This window comes from Heterodontus francisci, chromosome 9 (genome assembly GCF_036365525.1).
Source record: "Heterodontus francisci isolate sHetFra1 chromosome 9, sHetFra1.hap1, whole genome shotgun sequence".
Classification (NCBI taxonomy): domain Eukaryota; kingdom Metazoa; phylum Chordata; class Chondrichthyes; order Heterodontiformes; family Heterodontidae; genus Heterodontus; species Heterodontus francisci.
Window position 1 is genome coordinate 71,496,418 of NC_090379.1, and position 21,672 is coordinate 71,518,089.

Here is a 21,672-nt window from a genome sequence, read left to right on the forward strand (position 1 = left end):
AGTAAGTCAATTCCATCTACCGGCAAACTATGGACAACTCCTACAGTTACCATCCCTGACATTAGGACAAACTCTAGGTGTACCTGTTCAAGAAGATGGGGGAAAAAAAGCAGGAAACTATAGGTCAGTCAGCCTAACATGGGACGTTGGGAAAATGCTAGAGTCCGTTATGAAGGAAGAAATAGCAGGACATTTAGAAAAGGTTACGCAATCAAACAGAGTCAACATGGTTTTGTGAAAGGGAAATCATGTTTCACAAATTTGCTAGAGTTCTTTGAGGATATAACGAGCAGAGTTGATAAAAGGGAACCGGTAGATGTAGTGTATTTGGATTTCCAGAAGGCATTCGATAAGGTGCCACATAAAAGATTATTGCACAAGGTAGGAGCTCACAGTATTGGGGGTAAGGTATTAGCATGGATTGAGGATTGGTTAACTCACAGAAGACAGAGAGTCGGGATTAATGGGTCTTTTTCAGGATGGAAAGACTTAACTAGTGGAGTGCCACAAGGATCAGCCCTAGGGCGTCAATTATTTACTATCGATATTAATGACTTGGAGGAGGGGGCAGAGTGTAATATATCCAAATTTGCTGAGGATACAAAAATAGGTGGGAGGGCATGTTGTGATGAGGACATAAGGAATCTGCAAGGGGATATGATCGGTTGAGTGAATGGGCAAAAACTTGTCAGATGGAGTTTAATGTAGGAAAGTGTGAGGTCATACACTTTGGTCGGAAGAATCAAAAGGCAGACTATTATTTAAATGGAGAGAGACTCCAAAAAAGTACACCACAGAGGGATCTGGGTGTTCTTGTGCATGAAACGCAAAAAGTTAGCATGCAGGTGCAGCAAGTAATTAAGAAGGTAAATGGAATTTTGGCCTTTATTGCTAGGGGTTGGAGTTTTAAAATAGGGAAGTCTTGTTACAACTGTACAGAGTGTTGGTGAGGCCGCACCTGGAGTACTGTGTACTGTTTTGGTCCCCGTATTTAAGAAAGGATATATTGGCATTGGAGGCAGTTCAAAAGAGATTCACTAAGCTGATTCCTGGGATGAAGGGGTTGACTTATCAAGAACAGCTAAACAGGTTTGGCCTTTATTCATCAGAGTTCAGAAGAATGAGGGGTGATCTTATCGAAACATACAAGATTTTGAGGGGGCTTGACAGGGTAGATGTTGAGAAGATGTTTCCACTAGTGGGGGAATCTCGAACTAGGGGACATAGTTACAGAATAAGGGGACACACATTTAAAACTGAGATGCGAAGGAATTTCTTCTTTCAGAGGGTAGTGAATGTCTGGAATTCTCTACCCCAGAGAGTTGTGGAGGCTAGATCACTGATAGTATTTAGAGAGAAGGTAGATGGATTTTTGAAATATCGAGGAGTTGAGGGCTATGAGGAGCTGGCACGAAAGAGGAGTTGAGGTCTGGGGCAGATCAGCCATGATCTTATTGAATGGCGGGGCAGGCTTGAGGGGCCGAATGGCCTACTCCTGCTCCTATTTCTTATGTTCACTTGATACAAAGGTACGGGTATATACTCTCTGCCAATACCATTCACTAAGACTTTAGCTTTCAGTGCGCTCTCTGGTGGAAACGTTATACTTTTCCCCAGCAAAAGAGTTTGGGTTGCTCCTGTCTCCCTAAGTATAACTATAGGTTTGCCTGCCTCACTTGAGGGATATGGAGTTACTTTTTCTTTTGACAAGAATTCCCTATAACTTTCAAGTATCTTATTCTCAACCCCTACACTCACATTGGTTTTCATATTTGATTTTACAGCTGCCGTCAAAGCTACAGTCTGATCTGCTGTACTCTCAGTCAGAGCCCCTTTCTCTGCATTAACTTTGTGTACCCCAACAAGTCCCAGGGGTTTACCTCACAATTTCCAGCATTCTGAATGAAGAACCGAGAAAGAGCTAATTAATAATCTTGTTGTAAAAGAATCTCTAGGGATGAGTGACCAATATGTTTGAAAGTGAGGTAGTTCAATCTGAAGCCAGGGTGTTAAATTTGAACAAAGGAAATTATGAAGGTATGAGGGGCAAATTGACTGAGGTGGATTGGGAAAATGCATTGAAAGGTGCATAGACAATGGATAGTCTTCAAAGAATTATTACTTAGTTTACAGCAACTATACATTCCTTCAAGGCACACAAACCCCAAAGGTAAAGGCAGTCAACAGTGGCTAACAAAGTAAGTTAAGGATTGTATAAGATTAAAAGAAAAGGCCTATGAAGTTGCCAGAAATGGTAGTAAACCTGAGGATTGGGAGGATTTTAGAATACAGCAAAGGAGGGCCAAGAAACTGATAAAGAAAGGGAGAATAGAATATGAATGTAAACTAGCAAAAACCATAAAAACGGAATGTAGAAGCTTCTGTAGGTACATAAAAAGGAAATGTTTGGCTAAGACAAATGTGGGTCTACTACAGGCGGAGTCAGGGGAATATATAGTGGGGATTAGAGAAATGGCAGAGAAGTGACATGATTACTTGGTGCCTGTTTTCACTGAGGAAGATACAAGAAATCTCGCAGAATTAGAGATCCAAGGGTCTAGGCAGAATGAGGAATTGAAGGAAATTAGTATTGGTAAGAAGGTTGTATTGAAGAAATTAATGGGGCTGAAGGTTGATAAGTCCCCAGGACTTGATATTCTACACCCCAGAGTGTTGAAAGAGGTAGCTATGGAGATAGTGGATGCATTGGTGATCATCTTCCAAAATTCTATAGATTCTGGAACGGTTCCTGCAGATTGGAAGGTAGCAAATTTCACCCTACTATTTAAGAAGGGAGGGAAAGAGAAAACTGGGAACTACAGACCTGTTAGCCTTAAATCAGAAGCAGGGAAAATGGTAGAATCTATTCTAAAGGATGTGATAAATGGACACTTGGATAATAATAATCAACATGGATTTATGAATGGGAAATCATGTTTGACAAACCTGTTGCAGTTTTTTGAGGATATTATTAACAGAATTGATAAAGGGGAGTCAGTGGACGTAGTATACTTAGATTTTCAGAAGACTTTTGATAAAGTCCCCCACAGGAGGTTGGTTAGCAAAATTAAAGCACATGGGATAGGAGGTAATATACTGGCATGGATTAAGGCAGAAAACACAGAGTAGGAATAAATGGGTCATTCTCATGTTGGCAGGCTGTGACGACAAGGATCAGTACTTGGGGCCCCAGCTGTTCACAATATATATCAATGATTTGGATGTCGGGACAAATGTAATATTTCCAAGTTCACAGATGCCACAAACCTAGGTGGGAATGTGTGTTGTGAGGAGGATGTAAAGCGGCTTCAGTGGGATTTGGATAGACTTAGTGAGTGGGCAAAAACGTGGCAGATGGAATATAATGTGGAAAAATGTGAGGTTATCCATTTTGGTAGGAGGAACAGATGCGCAGAATATTTCTTAAATGGTAAGAGATTAGAAAGCGTAGATGTACAAAGGGACCTGGGTGTCCTCGACAATAAGTCACTGAAAGCTAGCATGCGGGTGCAGCAAGCAATTAGGAAAGCTAATGGTATGTTAGCCTTTATTGCAAGAGGATTTGAGTACAGGAGAAGTGAAGTCTTGCTTCAATTGTATGGCACCTTGGTTAGACTGCACCTGGAGTACTGTGTGCAGTTTTGGTCCCCTTCCCTTAGGAGGGATATTATTCCTATAGAGGGAGTGCAACGAAGGTTCACCAGACTTGTTCCTGGGATGGTGGGACTGTCCTATGAAGAGAGATTGGGGAAACTGGGCCTGTATTCTCGAGTTTTGAAGAATGAGAGGTGATCTCATTGAAACCTACGAAATACTTAAAGGGATAGACAGGGTCGATGCAGGTAAGATGTTTCCCCTGGTTGGGGAATCTAGAACAGGGGACACAATTTCAAAATAAGGGGAAGCCACTTAAGACCAAGATGAGGAAGAATTTCTTTACTCAGAGGGCTGTGAATCTTGAAAATTTTCTACCCCAGAGGGCTGTGGAAGCTCAGTCATTGAGTATGTTTAAAGCAGAGATTGACAGATTTCTAAATATCAATGACGTAACAAATTATGGGGGTAGTGTGGGAAAAAGACATTGAAGTGGATGATTAGCCATGATCATATTGAATGGCGGAGCAGGCTTGATGGGCTGAATGGCCTACTCCTGCTCCTATGTTCCTATGATGTCCCACCTTGTGACAATGGTAACAGTTCGGCTTGCTGACCTCACTTCCACCCTCAACACCCTCTTTTCTGGCCTGTGGAAGGGATCCTGGGGCATTCCCAGCTTTCCCTTCTTGTCCCCGGCTACTTGCCTTCCTTTCACTCTCCCACCTTCTATCCTTCTCGAGTTTGTGGGGGTGACGGACAAAGGATTTTGGCTTATACACAAACTCAAAATCATCAGCAATTTCTGCTGCCTGTCTGGACCTTAAAATCTTTTGGTTCTCTACATGAGTTCTCACTGCTGGAGGGAGTAAATTTTTAAGCTCTTCCAGGAAAATCAGTTCTCTAAGGTTCTTATATGTGGCTTCCATCTTTAGTGCCCATATCCAACAATCAAATTAATTTGCTTTACCCTCACAAATTCTATATAAGTCTTCCCAGCCAATCTCTGTACGTTCTGAAACTTCTGTCAGTAAGCTTCAGGGACTAACTCATAGGCAGCAAGAATAACTTTTTTTTTGCCATCTCATAATCTGCAGAAGCCTCTTCAGAAAGCAAGGCAATATCCTTGTGAGCTCTGCCCATCAACCTGCTTTGCATAAGCAGTGTGCAGCTTACATTTGGCCATTTCATTTGTTTGGCTATCTTTTCAAAAGAAATGAAAAATGCCTCTATGTCCCTTTCCTTAAACTTGGGGAGAGCTTGTATAAATTTAAACAGCTTTTCGCTGGGTACTGGGCCGCATTCAGATTCTTCCTGACCAGAATTTTCCCTGGAGTCAAGACCAACCATAGAACAATTACGGCACAGAAGGAGGCCATTCATCCCACTGTGTCTGTGCCAGCCGAAAAATCTAGCTGCTCAATCTAATCTTACCGACAAGCATCTGGTCCATAGCATTGCAGGTTACAGCACTTCAGGTACATGTCCAGGTATCTTTTAAAAGAATTGAAAGTTTTGGCCTCCACCATCGTTCCTGGCAGCAAATTTCAGACACCCACCACCCTCTGGATGAAAACGTTTTTCCTCGTGTCCCCTCTAATCCTTCTACCAATCAACTTAAATCTGTGTACCCTGGTAACTGACCTCCATGCCATGGGAAACAGGTCCATTCTGTCCACTCTGTCTCGGCCCCTCATAATTTTGTACACCTCAATTAAGTCTCCCCTCAGCCTCCTCAGTTCCATGGAAAACAACCCTAGCCTATGCAATCTTTCCTCATAGCTGCAACTTTCAAGCCCTGGCAACATTCTTGTAAATCTCTTCTGTATACTGTCCAGAGCAATGTTGTCCTTTCTGTAATGTGGTGACCAGAACTGTAAGCGATACTCAAGCTGTTCCCTAATCAGCGTTTTATACAGTTCCAGCATCACATCCCTGCTTTTGCATTCTATACCTCAGCCAATAAAGGAAAGTAATCCATATGCCGACTTCACCATTCTATCTACCTGTCCTGCCACCTTCAGGAACCTGTGGACATGCACTGCAAGGTCTCCGACTTCTTCTACCCCTCTCAATATACTCTTGTTTATTGTGTATTCCCTCGCTTTATTTGCCCTCCCCAAATGCATTACCTCACACTTCTCTGGATTCACCCCTTTGTCTTAGTTCCATCTCTCTTAATTTGAATTCCTTTCTTTTTCGTTTTCTCTCTGAAGTGCTCTCACTTTTTCCTTTTTAATTTTCAAATTCAAGATTTTTCATTGTCCATTCTTCTTCCTCAAGTTTTTTCAATTTTTCCTGTTCATTTGTAACTGAATTTTAGCTAATTCAACTGCATCGCCCTCTGGTTTGCTTTCTTCTTCCAATTTCAAATGTTGGGAAATTACATCAATTATCTCTGCTTTATTAGCATCTGGTTTTAACTGTCACCCCAATTTTGTTGCCAAAGCTATTAGCTTAACCTTAGTCAAGATTCACAAGTCACTAAGGGATATATTCTCCTTCCCCAGAAAAGTTTCAGCAACTGCTACAGACATTCTGGTGGTGCAGACTTTACCCTATTACACAAGAAATTTTCCAGAAACAAGTCACATTCTAAGTCATAAATTCTCTCTTGTCACACAAAGGGTAGCTCTTAAGTCAAACTCCCTGCTGGTTTCCTTGAAATTACCTGGTTTCCAGAATTTGTTTATTGGTGGAAACCAGGAACCTCTTGTTGACCTTGCTTTTTTTTTTAAAGCATCCATAAAACTCAGCTATCTCCAGATGTTTCAATATCCACTGAAATCCTTTTCAGTTTTAAAAAATATAGAATCCCAAGTTTTAATGCAAAAAATGGAAATCCTCCAATACCTTATTACAGCTTTGGTCCAAACATGGACAAAGATCTGAAGTCCAGAGGTGAGGTGTGAGAGTGACTGCCCTTGACATCAAGGCAACATTTGACTGAGTATGGCACTAAGGAGCCCTAGCAAAACTGGAGTCAGTGGGAATCAGGGGGAAAAGTCTCTGCTGGCTGGAGTCATACCTAACACAAAGGAAGATGGTTGTTGAAGGTCAGTCATCTCAGTCCCAGAGCATCACCGCAGGAGTTCCTCAGGGTAGTGTCCTAGGCCCAACCATTTTCAGCTGCTTCATCAATGACCTTCCCTCCATTACAAGCTCAGAAGTGGGGATGTTCACTGATGATTGTACCATGTTCAGCACCATTCACGACTCCTCAGATACTGAAGCAGCCCATGTCCATATGCAGCAAGATATGGACATTATCCAGGCTTGGGCTGATAAGTGGCAAGTAACATTCATGCCATGCAAGTGCCAGGCAGTGACCAGTCAATGATTCTCTCAAACAGGAGAGAATCTAATCATGTCCCCTTGACATTCAATGGCATTACCATCGCTGAATCCTCCACCATCAACATCCTGAAGGTCACCATTAACCAGAAACTGAACTGGACCAGCCACATAAAGGCTGTGGCTACAGGAGCAGGTCAGCAGCTGGGACTTCTTTGGTGAGTAACTCATCTCCTGTCCACCATCTACAAGGCACAAGTCAGGAATGTGATGGAATACCCTCCAATTGCCTGGATGGGTGCAGCTCCAACAACACTCAAGATGCTCGATGCTCTCCAGGACAAAACAGCTCGCTTGATTAGCACTCCAATTACCACCTTCAACATTCACTCCCTTCACCTTCATATGGCAATGGGCTGCTTCAGTATCTGAGGAGTCACGAATGGTGCTGAACATTGTACAAACATCCCCACTTCTGAGCTTGTAATGGAGGAAAAGTCATTGATGAAGCAGCTGAAGATGGTTGGGTCTAGGACACTACCCTGAGGAACTCCTGCAGTGATGCCCTGGGACTGAGATGACTGACCTCCAACAACCATCTTCCTTTGTGCTAGGTAAGACTCCAGCCAGCGGAAACTTTTCCCCCTGATTCCCACTGAATACTCTCCAATTGCCTGGATGGGTGCAGCTCCAACAACACTCAAGATGCTCGATACTCTCCAGGACAAAACAGCCTGCTTCATTGGCACCCCAACCATCACGTTCAACATTCACTCCCTTCACCACCGATGTGCAGTGGCAGCAGCGTGCACCATCTGCAAGATGCACTGCAGTAACTCTCCAAGGCTCAACAGCACCTTCCAAACCCGTGACCTCTACCACCTAGAAAGACAAGGGGAGCAGATGCTTGGGAACACCACCAACTGCAAGCCACACACCATCCTGATTTGGAACTATATTACCATTTCTTTACTGTCGCTGGGTCCAAATCCTGGAACTCCCTTTCCATCAGCATTGTTGGTGTACCTACACCCCATGGACTACAGCTGTTCAAGAAGGCAGCTGACCACCATCTTCTCAAGGGCAAGTAGGGATGGGAAATAAATGCTGGCCTAGCCAGCAACGCCCACATCCCCTGAACAAATAAAAAAAGAACTGATATACGCCAGTTTTACACTGAAACGTTAATGCACGGAATTTTCCTAGATTGGTTCCAACACTTCCAACAAACGTCCATATAAACCCTTTACTTCTCGTTTGAGTTCTGCCTGGGTCACTCAGCTCCTGACCTCATTATAGCCTTGGTTCAAACATGGACAAAAGAGCTGAACTAAAGAGGTGAGGTGAGAGTGACTGCCCTTGACATCAAGGCAGCATTTAACCGAGTGTGGCATCAAGGAGCCCTAGCAAAACTGGAGTCGATGTGATCGGGGAAAACTCTCCGCTGGTTGAAGTCGTAACTAGCGCAAAGGAAGATGATTGTGGTTGTTGGAGGTCAATCATCTGAGCTCCAGGACATCACTGCAGGAGTTCCTCAGGGTAGTGTCCTCGGCCCAACCATCTTCAGCTGCTTCATCAATGACCTTCCTTCAATCATTAGGTCAGAAGTGGGGATGTTCGCTGATGATTGCACAATGTTTAGCCTCATGCGCGACTCCTCAGATACTGAAGCAGTCTGTGTAGAAATACAGCAAAAACTGGACAATATCCAGGCCTGGGCTGATAAGTGGCAAGTAACATTCGCGCCACATAAGTGCCAAGCAATGACTATCGCCAACAAGAGAGAATCTAACCATCACCCCTTGACATTCAATGGCATTACAATCACTGAATCCCCTACTATCAACATCCTGGGGGTTACCATTGACCAGAAATTGAACTGGAGTAGCCATATAAATATCGTGGCTACAAGAGCAGGTTAGAGGCTAGGAATCCTGTGGCGAGTAACTCATCTTCTGACTCCCCCAAGCCTGTCCACCATCTACAAGGCACAAGTCAGGAGTGTGATGGAATACTCTCCACTTGCCTGGATGGGTGCAGCTCCAACAATACTCAAGAAGCTTGACACCATCCAGGACAAAGCAACCCACTTGATTGGCATCCCATCGACAAACATGCACTACCGATGCACAGTGGCAGCACTGTGTACCATCTACAAAATTCACTGCAGCAACTCACCAAGGGTCCTTAGACAGCATCTTCCAAAGCCCCGACCTCTACCACCTAGAAGGACAAGGGCAGAAGTTGCATGGAAACACCACCAGCTGCAAGTTCCCCTCCAAGCCACCCACCATCCTGACTTGGAACTAAATCACCGTTCCTTCACTGTCGCTGGGTCAAATCCTGGAACTCCCTTCCTAACAGCACTGTTGGCGTACTTATTCCACTTGCACTACAGCGGTTCAGGAAGGCAGCTCACCACCACCTTCTCGAGTGCAATTAGGGATGGGAATAAATGCTGGCCTTGTCATCAACGCCCATATCCCATGAATGAATTTTTAAAACATGAGCCCTGCATTAAACCCAAGTAAAGTGTTATCAGTCTCTGAACCTGAGACTTCCTGGACCACCCACCCCATGCTTTTTTGGAAGGAGTAAGTGGCTGGAATGACTTTCCCAATATCCATTTCTATCAGCTGAATGAACAAGTCTTAACCATTCATATGGACTGTTCCCTGTGAGGACTGTGATCTCAATGAATAATATATCAGAAGATTAAAGTGATAATTTAATTTTAGTACGATGAATAACAGAATACAGACTTCCATTTTTATTCATTCATGGCAAGGCAGGCATTTTTTGCCCATCCCTCATTGTCCTTGGGGAGGTGAACCACAAAACACAAAAAGGTTTTATGGAGAAAGTTGACTGTGACTAACAACGGAATAAGTGAACAATCAAGGTGCATATATACATTGTAAGATATAAAACAATTTGCATGGAACTGGAGTGCATAATGAGCTGGCCACAGAATGGGGAAAAAAATGCAATATCAAACTGAACGATTTTTACAAGATTAAACACATTCTTCATTCAATCTTAAAGAAATGTTCAAAGGCAAAAAATATTATGAATAAATAGGTATTGCTGAGCATATTACTGTACTATTTTTATATAAGAGTATAAAGGGATATGGGAGCAGGATAGGAAGAGGTAATTAGAGTGGGAGGAAACTCTTGTGGAATATAAATAATAGTAAGGATGATATCGGCCAAAAAGCATGTTTTGTTACTGTCGCTTCCATGTTAAAACTGGTGCTGTTTTAATCAGTAGATACAGTTTCTTTTGGCTTTTGAGATCTGAATATTTATCCACAAACCTGTTGCAAACAGCTCTGTGCCACCCAAGGAGTGTTGATACTTCAATCATGATGAACAAAATCAGGGTCTGGTGGTAGGTGGCAATCAGGAGCATCACCAAGTCGTGCACTGTGCTCAGAACTGTACACCCAATTCTAAAATTGCCTCAGTGCCACTGCAGCCATCTAGCAAGTGCTAACACAACTTGATTTACATCATGTCTTCATTTTGGTAATCATTATATTATAATTTTTGATCGCAAACTAATAATTCTTGATTGTGATCAGTGTTATCCCATTTTGTTATATACTTCTTTAAATTAATATTTCTAATTATTTAAATCAGTGTTATCTAGTTTTCCATTTCATAACATTCATCATCTCCCAATAAAATTATCTATTGTATATTCTTTAGCAGCTTGTAAATGGTTGGTGAATGTAGCTCAATCATATAAAGTGAAACATGGCACTAAATGGTGTTTATTTTCATTGATGCAGATGACAAGCATGCAACTCAGAATACCAATGAAAAATGGGAACAGGATCAAACTCAGGCAACCACTTGTAATCTAGCCTTCAAGAATCCCAATGATATTCAGCAGCAAGAAGATCTGTTTAAATGCCTGTTCGCTCAAGCTGTGGAAACTGAACACAAACCTCTGCAACCCTGTCTCAGAACCATGCATATTTCTACTGAATGTGGGACTTGCACAGATGACTGCTTAAAAATGTTGCAGATAAATGAACACACCCATTCTTATGAGAAATCTCAGGAGCTGTCTCCTTTTTCAGCTTCTTTACAGCAACTAGTTGCTTTAAAAATTGACTCTGCCGATTGGACACAGCAGCAGCATAAGGACTTACCTAGAACTTGCAGCTTTTACTTGGAAGATGATGAATGCAGAGATTCTAAACATGAGACTGCTGCCGCTATTCCTTTGCCAATATCCAGCACAATGACAATCGTGCCAGTTGCCTCTGCAGAGTGTTGTCAAAGAACAAACTCTGAAATGAAGTTGTATATTCAAAGTAAGATGGAAGCAAGCAATATAAGGTATAGTATTTTCCTTTATTTCTATTAGTGCTTGAAATACATTTATTTTGTTTAATCGTAAGCAAAAGGGTTTTTTGAGCATAACATTCAACATTGCAAGTATTTAGTGCAGTTTATTATAAAGCTTACCTTTCACCTCTTGCTATGTGTTAAATTCATCCTGAAACAAGGAGTTGAAGCCTTTTGGTTGGTTTGCTCCAATAATACTGCATGGAACACTACTATGCTCCTGCCCATCTATCAAAGATCTGACTTTGAACTAATGAGTCTTGCTCATAGACAGAAGGCAAGTTTGAATGTCAATCAGGATTGGGATTCAAATTTTCAGTCTTGTCTATATTTGGAGTCACAATATTATCCAAATGCATAAACTTTATTATGACAATTGAGGATATTTTTGTAGCCTTAATGTTCCTGCATAAGTAAATTGGAAACATTGTTGGATTAAAACCAAAGAAATGAAAGCCTTGTGGCATTCTGCTAGGATTTAGGGCATTCACAGGATTGTTGAGTATCCCCTGTCCAGTTCTGGCTCTACAATATCACCACTTCCCCACTGACTAATAGTGCATGCATAAACACAAGACTAATGAATATTGAACAGAGATGGCTAGCATTTACTGCTTTACAAAGGAATGAAAATCTTATTTACTTTGTGAGTGACTTTCATTTATCCATTTAAAAACAAAGTGAGTTAAACAAGTCTTTTACAGGTTATGTTGAACACTGCTCAGTGTCAACTTTGGCATCTTACTGTTGTAATCTGTTCCCAAAACCAAGCAGTTAAGTATTAGAGTAAGACATCTATACTGGTTACTTAGGAGGGGAGCACAAGAGCAACAGTAAGAAGGCAGGAGTCCAAGACCAGTGCTCGGAAATGGAGAAATGAAAGATGAACATGCCATTGTGAACTGGATGGGGGTAGAAGATTGACAGTATGAATTAAAGGAAAGGGGACGAAAATTACTATCATGAGATGGTTGGCTAGAAGGGGAGAATGTGTCTTGTGATCTCGGGGAGTATTGGAATCTACAATTCCTCTGTGGATTGTGGAAGCATGTTGGTATGGAGAGTGTCTCTAGGAACAAAGGGAAGTGGAAAAGCTCACTGAACCAGGGGAAAGGTGTTACAAGGAGACTATGAATCAGTGAGTTGGAAAGGAAGGATGAATTGGTGAACTGCAGAGGGAAGAGTGCTTCCAGGAAGGGGAAGAGTGACTGACAGTTTTGGGAGAAGTGATCAGTCTGTTTAAAAACCTAAATGTCATTTATTATTTTTACTTCTTAGATTAAAAATCTAGAAATGTTCAAATGAACAAGGACTTTAATGTAAAAATATTTACAGTTCCACAAAAGCTACAGTTTGAAGGAGTGAATATAATTCTAAATCTGTTGTCTTCTGCCCCAAAACTGTTGTTTATGACCAGCTTTGAATCTCCTATTTACTTAAAATTTAACAAATCTTTTTCTTCATAATAGATTACCTGCTGCAAAAAAAGTTTTAAATATGAAGAAAAGTAGTTAATTATCAATTGCCAAAGAGACAGTAGTTTTCTATTAACTTGAACAAATATTCTTTACTTTTTAGATTGAAAAAGTCTATTGCATATGGTCATTGGAGAGTTCAAAATGTTGGAAAATACCTCCAAATAGTGTCAAATATAAATTTCGGTGTGTCTGAGGGCATGCTACCCACTTAAGAAATAAATCTTGTGGCTTGAACCATTTGTATTCCTCTTGAAGAATTCATGTACCAATGGCCGGAATTTGGGTCGTGGTGGCAAAGGCCCTCCTGCTGCAACCTCAGCTGTCTCCGTGATTGTGCACTAGCCATCCAATGAGCAGCTGGCTGGCAGACTTTGTGGGGGAAAAAAGGCACGCATGGGCGGGAACATTGGCACGAGTGGGACAAGAGCTGGAAGAAGGTGCTGACAGCCAGTTTAAAGGGCTACAGCACCTTCAGTGGCTGTGAGACTGTTATTTCAAAGACTTTTGGGTTCTGCACAAAAATATCAGCGCACCAGGAAGCAGTGATAATGACCCTCAACACCACTCGGTGCACCCACTCACTTGCCACTGACCACACGGGTGACGCACCAGATTCCAAGGCATCCCATTGCTACATCGTTAGAGGACTTTAGCACGCTAGTGGCTATAGCAAAGAGAAGCACCTGGATGGCCCCTCAGTTTAGCAATGACTCCCTGCATGTCCTCCAGGCTGCTGAAGCAAGGTGGGAGGTCCTCTTCCCTCGAGACTGAAGAAGGAGATCTCCCTGCTTACCAGGAAGGCCTGGATGGAGGTTGCAGAGGAGATAAGCAGCCATGCGGTTGTTTGCAGAACCTAGATCCAGTGCCGAAAGCAAGTCAACGATTTCCTTTGCACTGCCAGAGTCTCGTTGGTCTGTAATCCGATAGGTGAGTGTGCAGATGTGAATACTGGAATGTGGAAGCCATCCAGATGGAGGGAATGGCTGCAGCTTTATTGAGGTGACTGCATCTGAGCTAGTGATTGGTGCGGGGCAAGGAAGTTTTGCTGCACCCTCTGATATCCCCTGCTCTTCAGAGGTGGTTGAACATCCCCTGGAGATGTCACCTGGCCATTGTTGGGATTCACCTGCGGGAGAAAAGAGAAAGATCAGGTCCATGCAACACTCCAGACTGAAGGACATTTCTTTGGCTGCAGCTTGGCTAAATGTCTGTGACTTTGAACACATGAGCAACTTTCATGATTGTCTGTAGCTCCTCCCATGCCCGTATCCTGAGGAACTCACCCTCTTGAACAGCTGCTCCAGCCTCATTATCCGCGATGGATCGACCTCCTTGGTCACCAGTCTGTTACAGTGCCTCTTCCTCCACAGGTGTTAGTCTGGCCAAAAGAGGAACACTGTGGCTGGTCTGTGTCCTTTCTTCGGAATTCTTGGCCCTCTTCTCCTGTGGAGGCGCATGAGAATCATTTAAATTATCAGACTTGAGAAACCACCCATTCGACACTCTTGGTGTATGTTGCCTCTGGGGCCATTGTCACATAAGTGGTACATTGACACATGGCTGCACCCTTGTGCGGGTCAGATGTGCCAGGTACATCGCCATGAGAGTCACCTATCACCAGCTTAGGTCCAGTCATCTGGGTCGGGCAAAGTGCGTGTAGAGATTCGGGGTCAGAACCTGGTTATAGCACGGCACAAGCGCCGGACCCGCTGTTGAAGGCAGTTTCAGTTGAGGCCTCTGCTACTTGGAGAACCAGGCCTGTGCTGAGCCCCAGTCTGATGATGAGCCTCTGGAGTCGTCCGTGAGGTGGCAGATGCTGCAGGTGCAGCGTGAGTTGCATGAAGATTTGGCGGAGATACCAGAGGGTATGCGTGCTATGGCTCGTACAGTGGAGGAATCCATCCATGAGTGCTGCTGTTTCCCTCTCGTCCAACCATCTGGCTTTCTCCATTGAGTGATTGTTGACTCTCAGAGAGCCAGATCCTGCAGACCAACTGGTGGCTGCTGGAGATGCACATAGACAGGCACACCATTGCAGAGTCCGTGAGCTCAGTGCATCACTGGCAATGTGAGAGGGGAATGAGGCACCTGGAGTCTCCACCAGGTTCTCATCCTTCTCAGGGCAACAGGGAGGTCCAATTGTGCCTTGTGATGGCAGAGGAGAAACAGCAGTCTGCATCTAGGGGCTCTTCTTAGGATGCTCCTGGTGCAGACAGCAGCTGTTTAGCCCTTCTATCAATGACACCAGTGCCTCAATTTGCCAGGAGGGCAGAGGGTGCTCCTAGGACTCTTCAGGAGCACCTCATTATGCCAAGGCCCTCATGGCCTCAGGCAGCAGAGGACGGCTGCTAAGGTCATCCCAAGCCAAGGGGCAGCTTGGTCAGCAGTCTGCCTCCACCGCAGCTGGTGATGAAGTGGGTGTGATATGTAGAAGCACGCAAAAACGATTTAAGAAAACACTGTAACAGCACTTGGGATTCACGGGTGTGAATCTAATTTATGTGGATTTCTGCTTTGTGTGCTAAACCTTTATTAAACGTCTCTTTTTGCTGATGAATGTCCCAATTCAATGATGGTGTGCACTGCCATATGCATGTGTGTGAGGTGACGACTCGGGGTTGTAGCAGTAGACCATGATGTGTGAGCTGATCAGATGGACCATCGCCAAAGAGTTGTACACTGATGGATGAGTTGTTATATGGGGTTCCGTCAGACGTGATTGCTTGCAGTGAGATTGAAATGTGTATCTTTGGATTACTAGATGGCTGACGTACTGCAGTTCAGGAGAAACACCTGAGTATTAGCGCTTCCTGAGCCTCCCTGCCATCCAACTCTTGAGGCCTGGCAAATGGTTCCTCAGGTAGTTGCACCTCCTGTTCGGCAATCTCTTTGCCCTCCTCGTCTGAAGATGTCAGGCACTCCACCGTATCTTCAGCAGCCAGGGCCTCCCCCCTCTGCTGCGCCAGGTTTGCAAGGTGCAGCAGACAACAACAATCGGAAATACCTTTGCTGGTGGATACTGAAGGGTGCCACTTGAGCAGTCCAGGCACCTCAATCTCATCTTAAGCAGACTGATGGTCTGCTCAATAGTCACTATGGTCGTGGCATCACTCAAGTTGTAGCATTCCTCTGCATCAGTTAGTGGGTTCCTCACTGGTGTCATCAGCCATCTCCTCAGTAGATAATCCCTGTCGCCGATCTGACGCCATGACCTGCCATTTCACATTCCCCCTACCAAGGACGGCCGCTTTCTGAAGATAAGATCCCAGCCAATAATCTTAATAGGGCTGAAGAACTATTTTGTGCTGCTACAGCTTAAGTTAAACTGTCCTGCTGCATTTTCAGACTTCTATTTTTGTTTCAAGGTCACAACTGTGCCAGGAAATTCAATAAAATTAGTATTTAAAAAAAATCTGGTTTGCACCATATTTCTTATCACATACACAAGTTCACGATTATTGTTCAGATGGCAATTGCTGAAAATAGCGACATGTTGTCGAAGCTTTTCATCTTACTCTCATCAGGAGAAGACGCAAGAATAACCACTATAAGGGAAAACAGCAACTGATGCTGCATGAGAAGAGAGTGCTGATTGGTAGAGGCGTTGCCATGGAGAATGCACCAGTTTACAGTGGCTGACAGTTAACTGCCGAGCTTTGTTTGAAATTTAAACCAGGCAGCTGGACTCTGAGCAAGGCATTGCCCTGAGGAATGAACCAGCGAATGGCTGTCACTTACTTTATTCAGCTGAAACAGGCGCAATGTTTTTCTGTCTGCAAAGAACACGGCCCTGAGTATTAATATATGTAGCTGCATATATTAATACACAGGGCCCTATTCTTTGCAGACAGAAAGAACATGTACACCACTGTTTTCTTGACACTTATAATCAGGGAAAACAAGTTACAGGCATGAGAAAAACAGTAGCTGAGTTTTCATGTGGGTGACTAGCACAGGATCATCAGCGTAGAGGAGTTTCCTGATCCGGATGCGATGTGTTTTTGTCTTCACTTTCATTTTTGATAGATTGTGGAGCTTGCTGTATGACCTAGTGTGCAAAAAGGCTCCTTCCATATCTACAAGGAAGACAAAGATCAGGAGCATAGAAAAGAAGATACAAAATAGAGTGGGGCTAGGACACAACCCTGTTTAACTCTATTTTTCACTCGGAAACTGTCAGAAATAGAGCCATCAAAATGTGCAGTGCAGTATATGTCATCATGGAAGCAGCGGATACAACTGAGGAGCTTCGGTGGACAGCCAGCTTTCTCCATAATCTTGTAGAATCCTGCTCTGCTGATGGTGTTGAATGCCTTAGTGAGATCTACGAAAGTAAAGTAACGGAGTATACCCTGTTTCCTACACTTCTCTTGTAGCTGGCGTAGAGAGAAGATCATGTCCACAGTAGATCTGCTGGCACGGAAACCCTCTTGATCCCTTCATACATAACTCATAGATTACCATTGTTACCTGCAGTTTGTATTGCTTGACATAAGTTGTTCCAGTGTTTGTTTGCGCAGTATCTCTCTGTCTTTTGCACGCTGTCTTCAGCTACTTTCAGGTCATGCAGTGTCTTAACTGTTGGGTTTATGTTGTGCATCATGTCGGCTTTGTTTTTTGCATGAGTGACAGATATCATCGCAGCTGAGCAGGTCTCAAACTAGCCCTTGTTGAGGGTGCCTCCTTTACCAAATGATGCTTCAGCTTCATAAATGATTGAGCTTAGTGACTTCCAAGCTTCATCGATATTAGCATTGGTGCTTCCTGGTAAACCCTTGGTGGGAAGCAGTTGTTCTAGCAACAGTGCGAAGTGCTGGTATTTGGCATCAATGTTTGTGCAAGGGATGTTGCTGCGTGGCGGGCTGTCGTGTTTGGAGCTGTGGAACTTTTGGGGGTGCACCTTCACTCTGCTACTGACGAGATAGTAGTCGGTGTCACAGTCTGCTCTACAGTAGGTGCGGGTGTGGAGAACACTGGGCAGATTGCACCTCCTCTTGATGACTAGGTCAAGTTAGTGCCAATGTCCAGACCTTGGGTGGTGATGTCTGCTTGGAAGAAGGTGTTGGTGATGCAGAGTTTGTTCAGGGCACAGAGCTTAAGAAAGCTTTATCCATTGTGGTTGACCTTGCCACCCTATGACGACTGAGGCATGTCGGCCATGAATCGCTGTCTGCCCCAACATGTGCGTTGAAGTCACCCAGGATGAATAGCCTCTCGCCATTTGGAGTGTTCCTCAGAACGTCACCTAGGGAGTCATAGAAATGCTGTTTGTCTGAGATGTTGGCATTCAGAGTTGGTGCAAAGGCGCATATGATCTCGACTGTGCCTCCATCAGATGATAGCCAGAGGGATATGATGCACTCCGAGGTTGCTGCTGGTGGTTCAATTGCCTGTGTTAGCCAGTTGCTAACTGCAAAACCTACACCCCAGAAGGATGATGGAAGTGGAGCTAGTCAATGACTTCAAAAGGAAATTGGATGGCCATTTGCAGGAAATAGACTTGCAGGGCTATGGAGAGTGGAACTGACTAAAAAGCTCTGTGGACAGCCGGCATGGGCTAGATGGGGCAAATGGCCATAACTGACTATGACCATGCTCATGGCAGTCTTCAGTGCTCATTCCATGCCAGTAGAAGGTATAATTGGCCTCACGAATAGAGCCTGTGTCACTAATCTGGTTTCTTGTTGAGCGGCAGTGTCGACATCAAGCTTGTGTAACTCATGGTCAATCAGGGCTGTCTTGCGTACACTAGCTGTGGAATGTGGGTCATTGTTCATGCCACAGCACATAGTCCTCACATTTCAGATTCCAGGCCGAAAGGATACCTTTTTGTTTGCTGCATAACTTAGGCATGGTTTTAGGAGGTGCAGACTTGCCTGGCATCTATACCCCCCACTCGACCTCATAGGCTGGTGTCCAGAGGAAAGACAAAAGCCAATACGTTTTTGGCCTAGTCGGTTGCAGGAGTTGCCGGAAGGTGCTAACTTGTGCAACCTGTAAGTTCAATAATATAGATTATAATGTTGGTTAGAATGCGTACGTTGTAGATTTATGTTATCACTTGAAAAGAGTTAGCTTGATGGACGAATGTCTCTTCATCTTCCTGTGATTTATATATGCTTCTGTCTAACCAAGGAGAGTGGGGAAATTTTAGAAACCAGCAAAGGGAGACTTTAAAAAAAGGAGGGAGATATTAGAATATGAGAGTAAATGAGCTAAAAAGTTTTAAAAGACAATACAAGCATCGACAAATATAGAAAACAGAAGAGAGTAGCTGGAGTAAATGTTGGTCCCTTAGAGGATGAGACTGGGGAATTAACGGAAAACAAGGAAATGGCAGAGACATTGAACAAGTATTTTGTATCTTAATAGAAGTGGTTGCAGAGATATTGGATGCATTGGTTGTAATATTCCCAAATTCCCTAGATTCTTGAAAGGTCCCAGAGGATTGGAATGCTGCAAATGTAATGCCCTTATTCAAGAAAGGAGGGAGACAGAAAGCAGGAAACTATAGGCCAGTTAGCCTAACATCCGTCATTGGGGAAAATGCTGATATCCATCATTAAGGAAGTAGTAGCAGGACATTTTTTAAAAATCATAATACAATCAAGCAGAGTCAACAGGGTTTTATGAAAAGAAAATAGTGTTTGACAGATGAGTTTTTTTGAGGATGTAACAAGCAGGGTGGATAAAGGGGAACTAGTAGATGTAGTGTATTTGGATTTACAAAAGGCATTCAATAAGGTGCCACGTAAAAGGTTACCACACAAGATAAGAGCCCATGGTGTTGGGGGTAATATTAGCATGGGTAGAGGATTGGCTAACGAACAGAAAAGAGAGTTAGGATAAATGGGCCATTTTCAGTTTAGTAATTTGTAACTAGTGGGATGCCACAGGGATCAGTGCTGGGGCCTCAACTATTTACAATCTATATTAATGATTTGGGTGAAGGGATAGAGTGTATTGTAACCAAATTTGCTGACGATAATGCAAGTTGCGAGGAGGACACAGAGCCTGCAAAGGGATATAGGTAGGTTCAGTGAATTAACAAAAATTTGGCAGATGGCAAATAATGTGTGAAAATTTGAGGTTATCTATTTTGGTAGGAAGAATCGAAAAGAAAGATATTATTTAAATGGAGAGAGACTACAGAATTCTGCGGTACAGAGGGATCTGGGTGTCCTCGTACATGAATCACTAAAAGTTAGCATGCAGGTACAGTAGTATGAGGGTTTGAAAAGGATAATGTTTGGGACAGTGTGAGTAACACCTCCCACTGTGATGATGGCAGAGATCACATGTGAAAGAGATTTGTGAGAGAGAGGAGCATTATGTCAATAGAGAGTTAGACATACTAAAGTGCAAGTGTATATATTTCCTGTAATGTAATAAATGAGTTCTTGTTTAAACTAACCAAAGCCTCAGAAATCTATGCCAGCCAGACCAACCAAGCATCTAACATGCTGACAACAATATACAATATGGTAGCAGCGGTGAACAATGGTGCTCCTTGCAAAGCAACTACCAAAAAATTTTGAAGAAAATTATTTACCTGCGAAAGTTGGGTCAAAAGACCACAGAACTCGGGAGGAGGCTGCCAAGAGCTCCAGAGCTGCTTTGTGGATGAGGTGAAGGCATGGAGAGTTGGGGAGTCGGCTTGCAGAGGCATTCAGGTTGCACCACTAAGGTGTGGTAGCCTGTGGAGAAAGGTCCCAGTCCAGCGGTGGCAGGCTTTGAGTCGGAGAACCTAGCAACGGTCGGGAATCTAGTGAGCAACCCTTAAAAAGGGTACAAAATTGTTTCTCACGGCGCAGTAGGCAGGCAGCACCGCCAATGCCATTACACGAGGCAACCGTGAGTCTGAAAAGCCATAGAAAGCATCCATTACTGGAAGAGAATTTTAGAAAAGAAAGAAAAATACCTAAAAGCTTAGGAAAGCTATAAATCCTAATTTTTTGCTGTCAAGGAGGTTTGAAACTTGGAAGGACCAAATCAAATCCAAAACTGGTCACTGTGGAGGAAAAGATTTTTGAGATACCGAATTGCTTCGCAATTAGACACCAAGTCTGAAGCAAAACAAGTTAATACATTACTGTACTCCACAGGAGCAATAGCAGATGATGATATTGCCAGGCAAGGCATTAATGAGACACCAGATAAATTTTTAAAATCCTTCGATAAATACTTTAAGCTGACCAGCAATAAGATTCTAGAGGGGGCTAAATTTAACAGAAGGGTCCAGAAACCAGGTGATTCGTTCAATGCTTTTATTAATGATCTTTACAGGCTAGTGGAAGGGTGTGAATATGGAGACCTAAAATCAGGATCGATAAGAGACCACATTGTAGTGGGTTTTGCTGATGAATCCCTATCAGATTTATTGCAGTCTAAAGAAGACATCATGCTAGATATAGCAATACAGCTAGTGAGTCATGCAGAGGTCCGTAAGCAGAACAGAGCAATCCTGAGAAGTGAAGAAAAACCTTGGGTCAGGAAACATCCGGTGACCATTCAGTTCCTTAAGCCCAGGACTGTAAAAGTAGCACCAGAAAAGAAGGTATACTTTGGAGGGAAGGTGCAAGATGCCATAAAACCCTGCCAGCGCTGTAGTGGCAAAAAGACCCACAGGCGCGAACAGTGTCCTGCAAACAAAGCAGAATACTATCACTAAGAAAGTTGGCCATTTTGAGAAGATGTGCCAAAGTAAACCCTCTACTTTAAAAAGTTATGAAGACAAAGTCTTCATGGTACAACTATTAATGAAGTTGAACAATCTCCTTCGGAAGAGAAATCAGAAAACTTACTTGGTGAGATCAATGACCCTCACCGGGCATTCTGGACTCAGATATATATGTCAATGTACCTATCACCAACTTTAAACTAGACACTGGAGCAAGTATAACAGTTTTATCAGACAACAAACTGTGGTTATGAACGCATTGCCT

General features: G+C 43.4%; 1 protein-coding gene across 14 annotated transcripts in view; it reads left to right on the forward strand.

Moving 5' to 3' along the window:
• mipol1 (mirror-image polydactyly 1) overlaps positions 1-21,672 on the forward strand; it is a 383,877-nt gene that overhangs the window by 112,350 nt on the left and 249,855 nt on the right. For all 14 annotated transcript variants that reach the window (XM_068038331.1, XM_068038333.1, XM_068038330.1 and 11 more), the window contains one exon: positions 10,685-11,240. In XM_068038331.1, the coding sequence (XP_067894432.1) occupies positions 10,685-11,240 (556 nt within the window). The remainder of the gene's footprint in view (positions 1-10,684; positions 11,241-21,672) is intronic.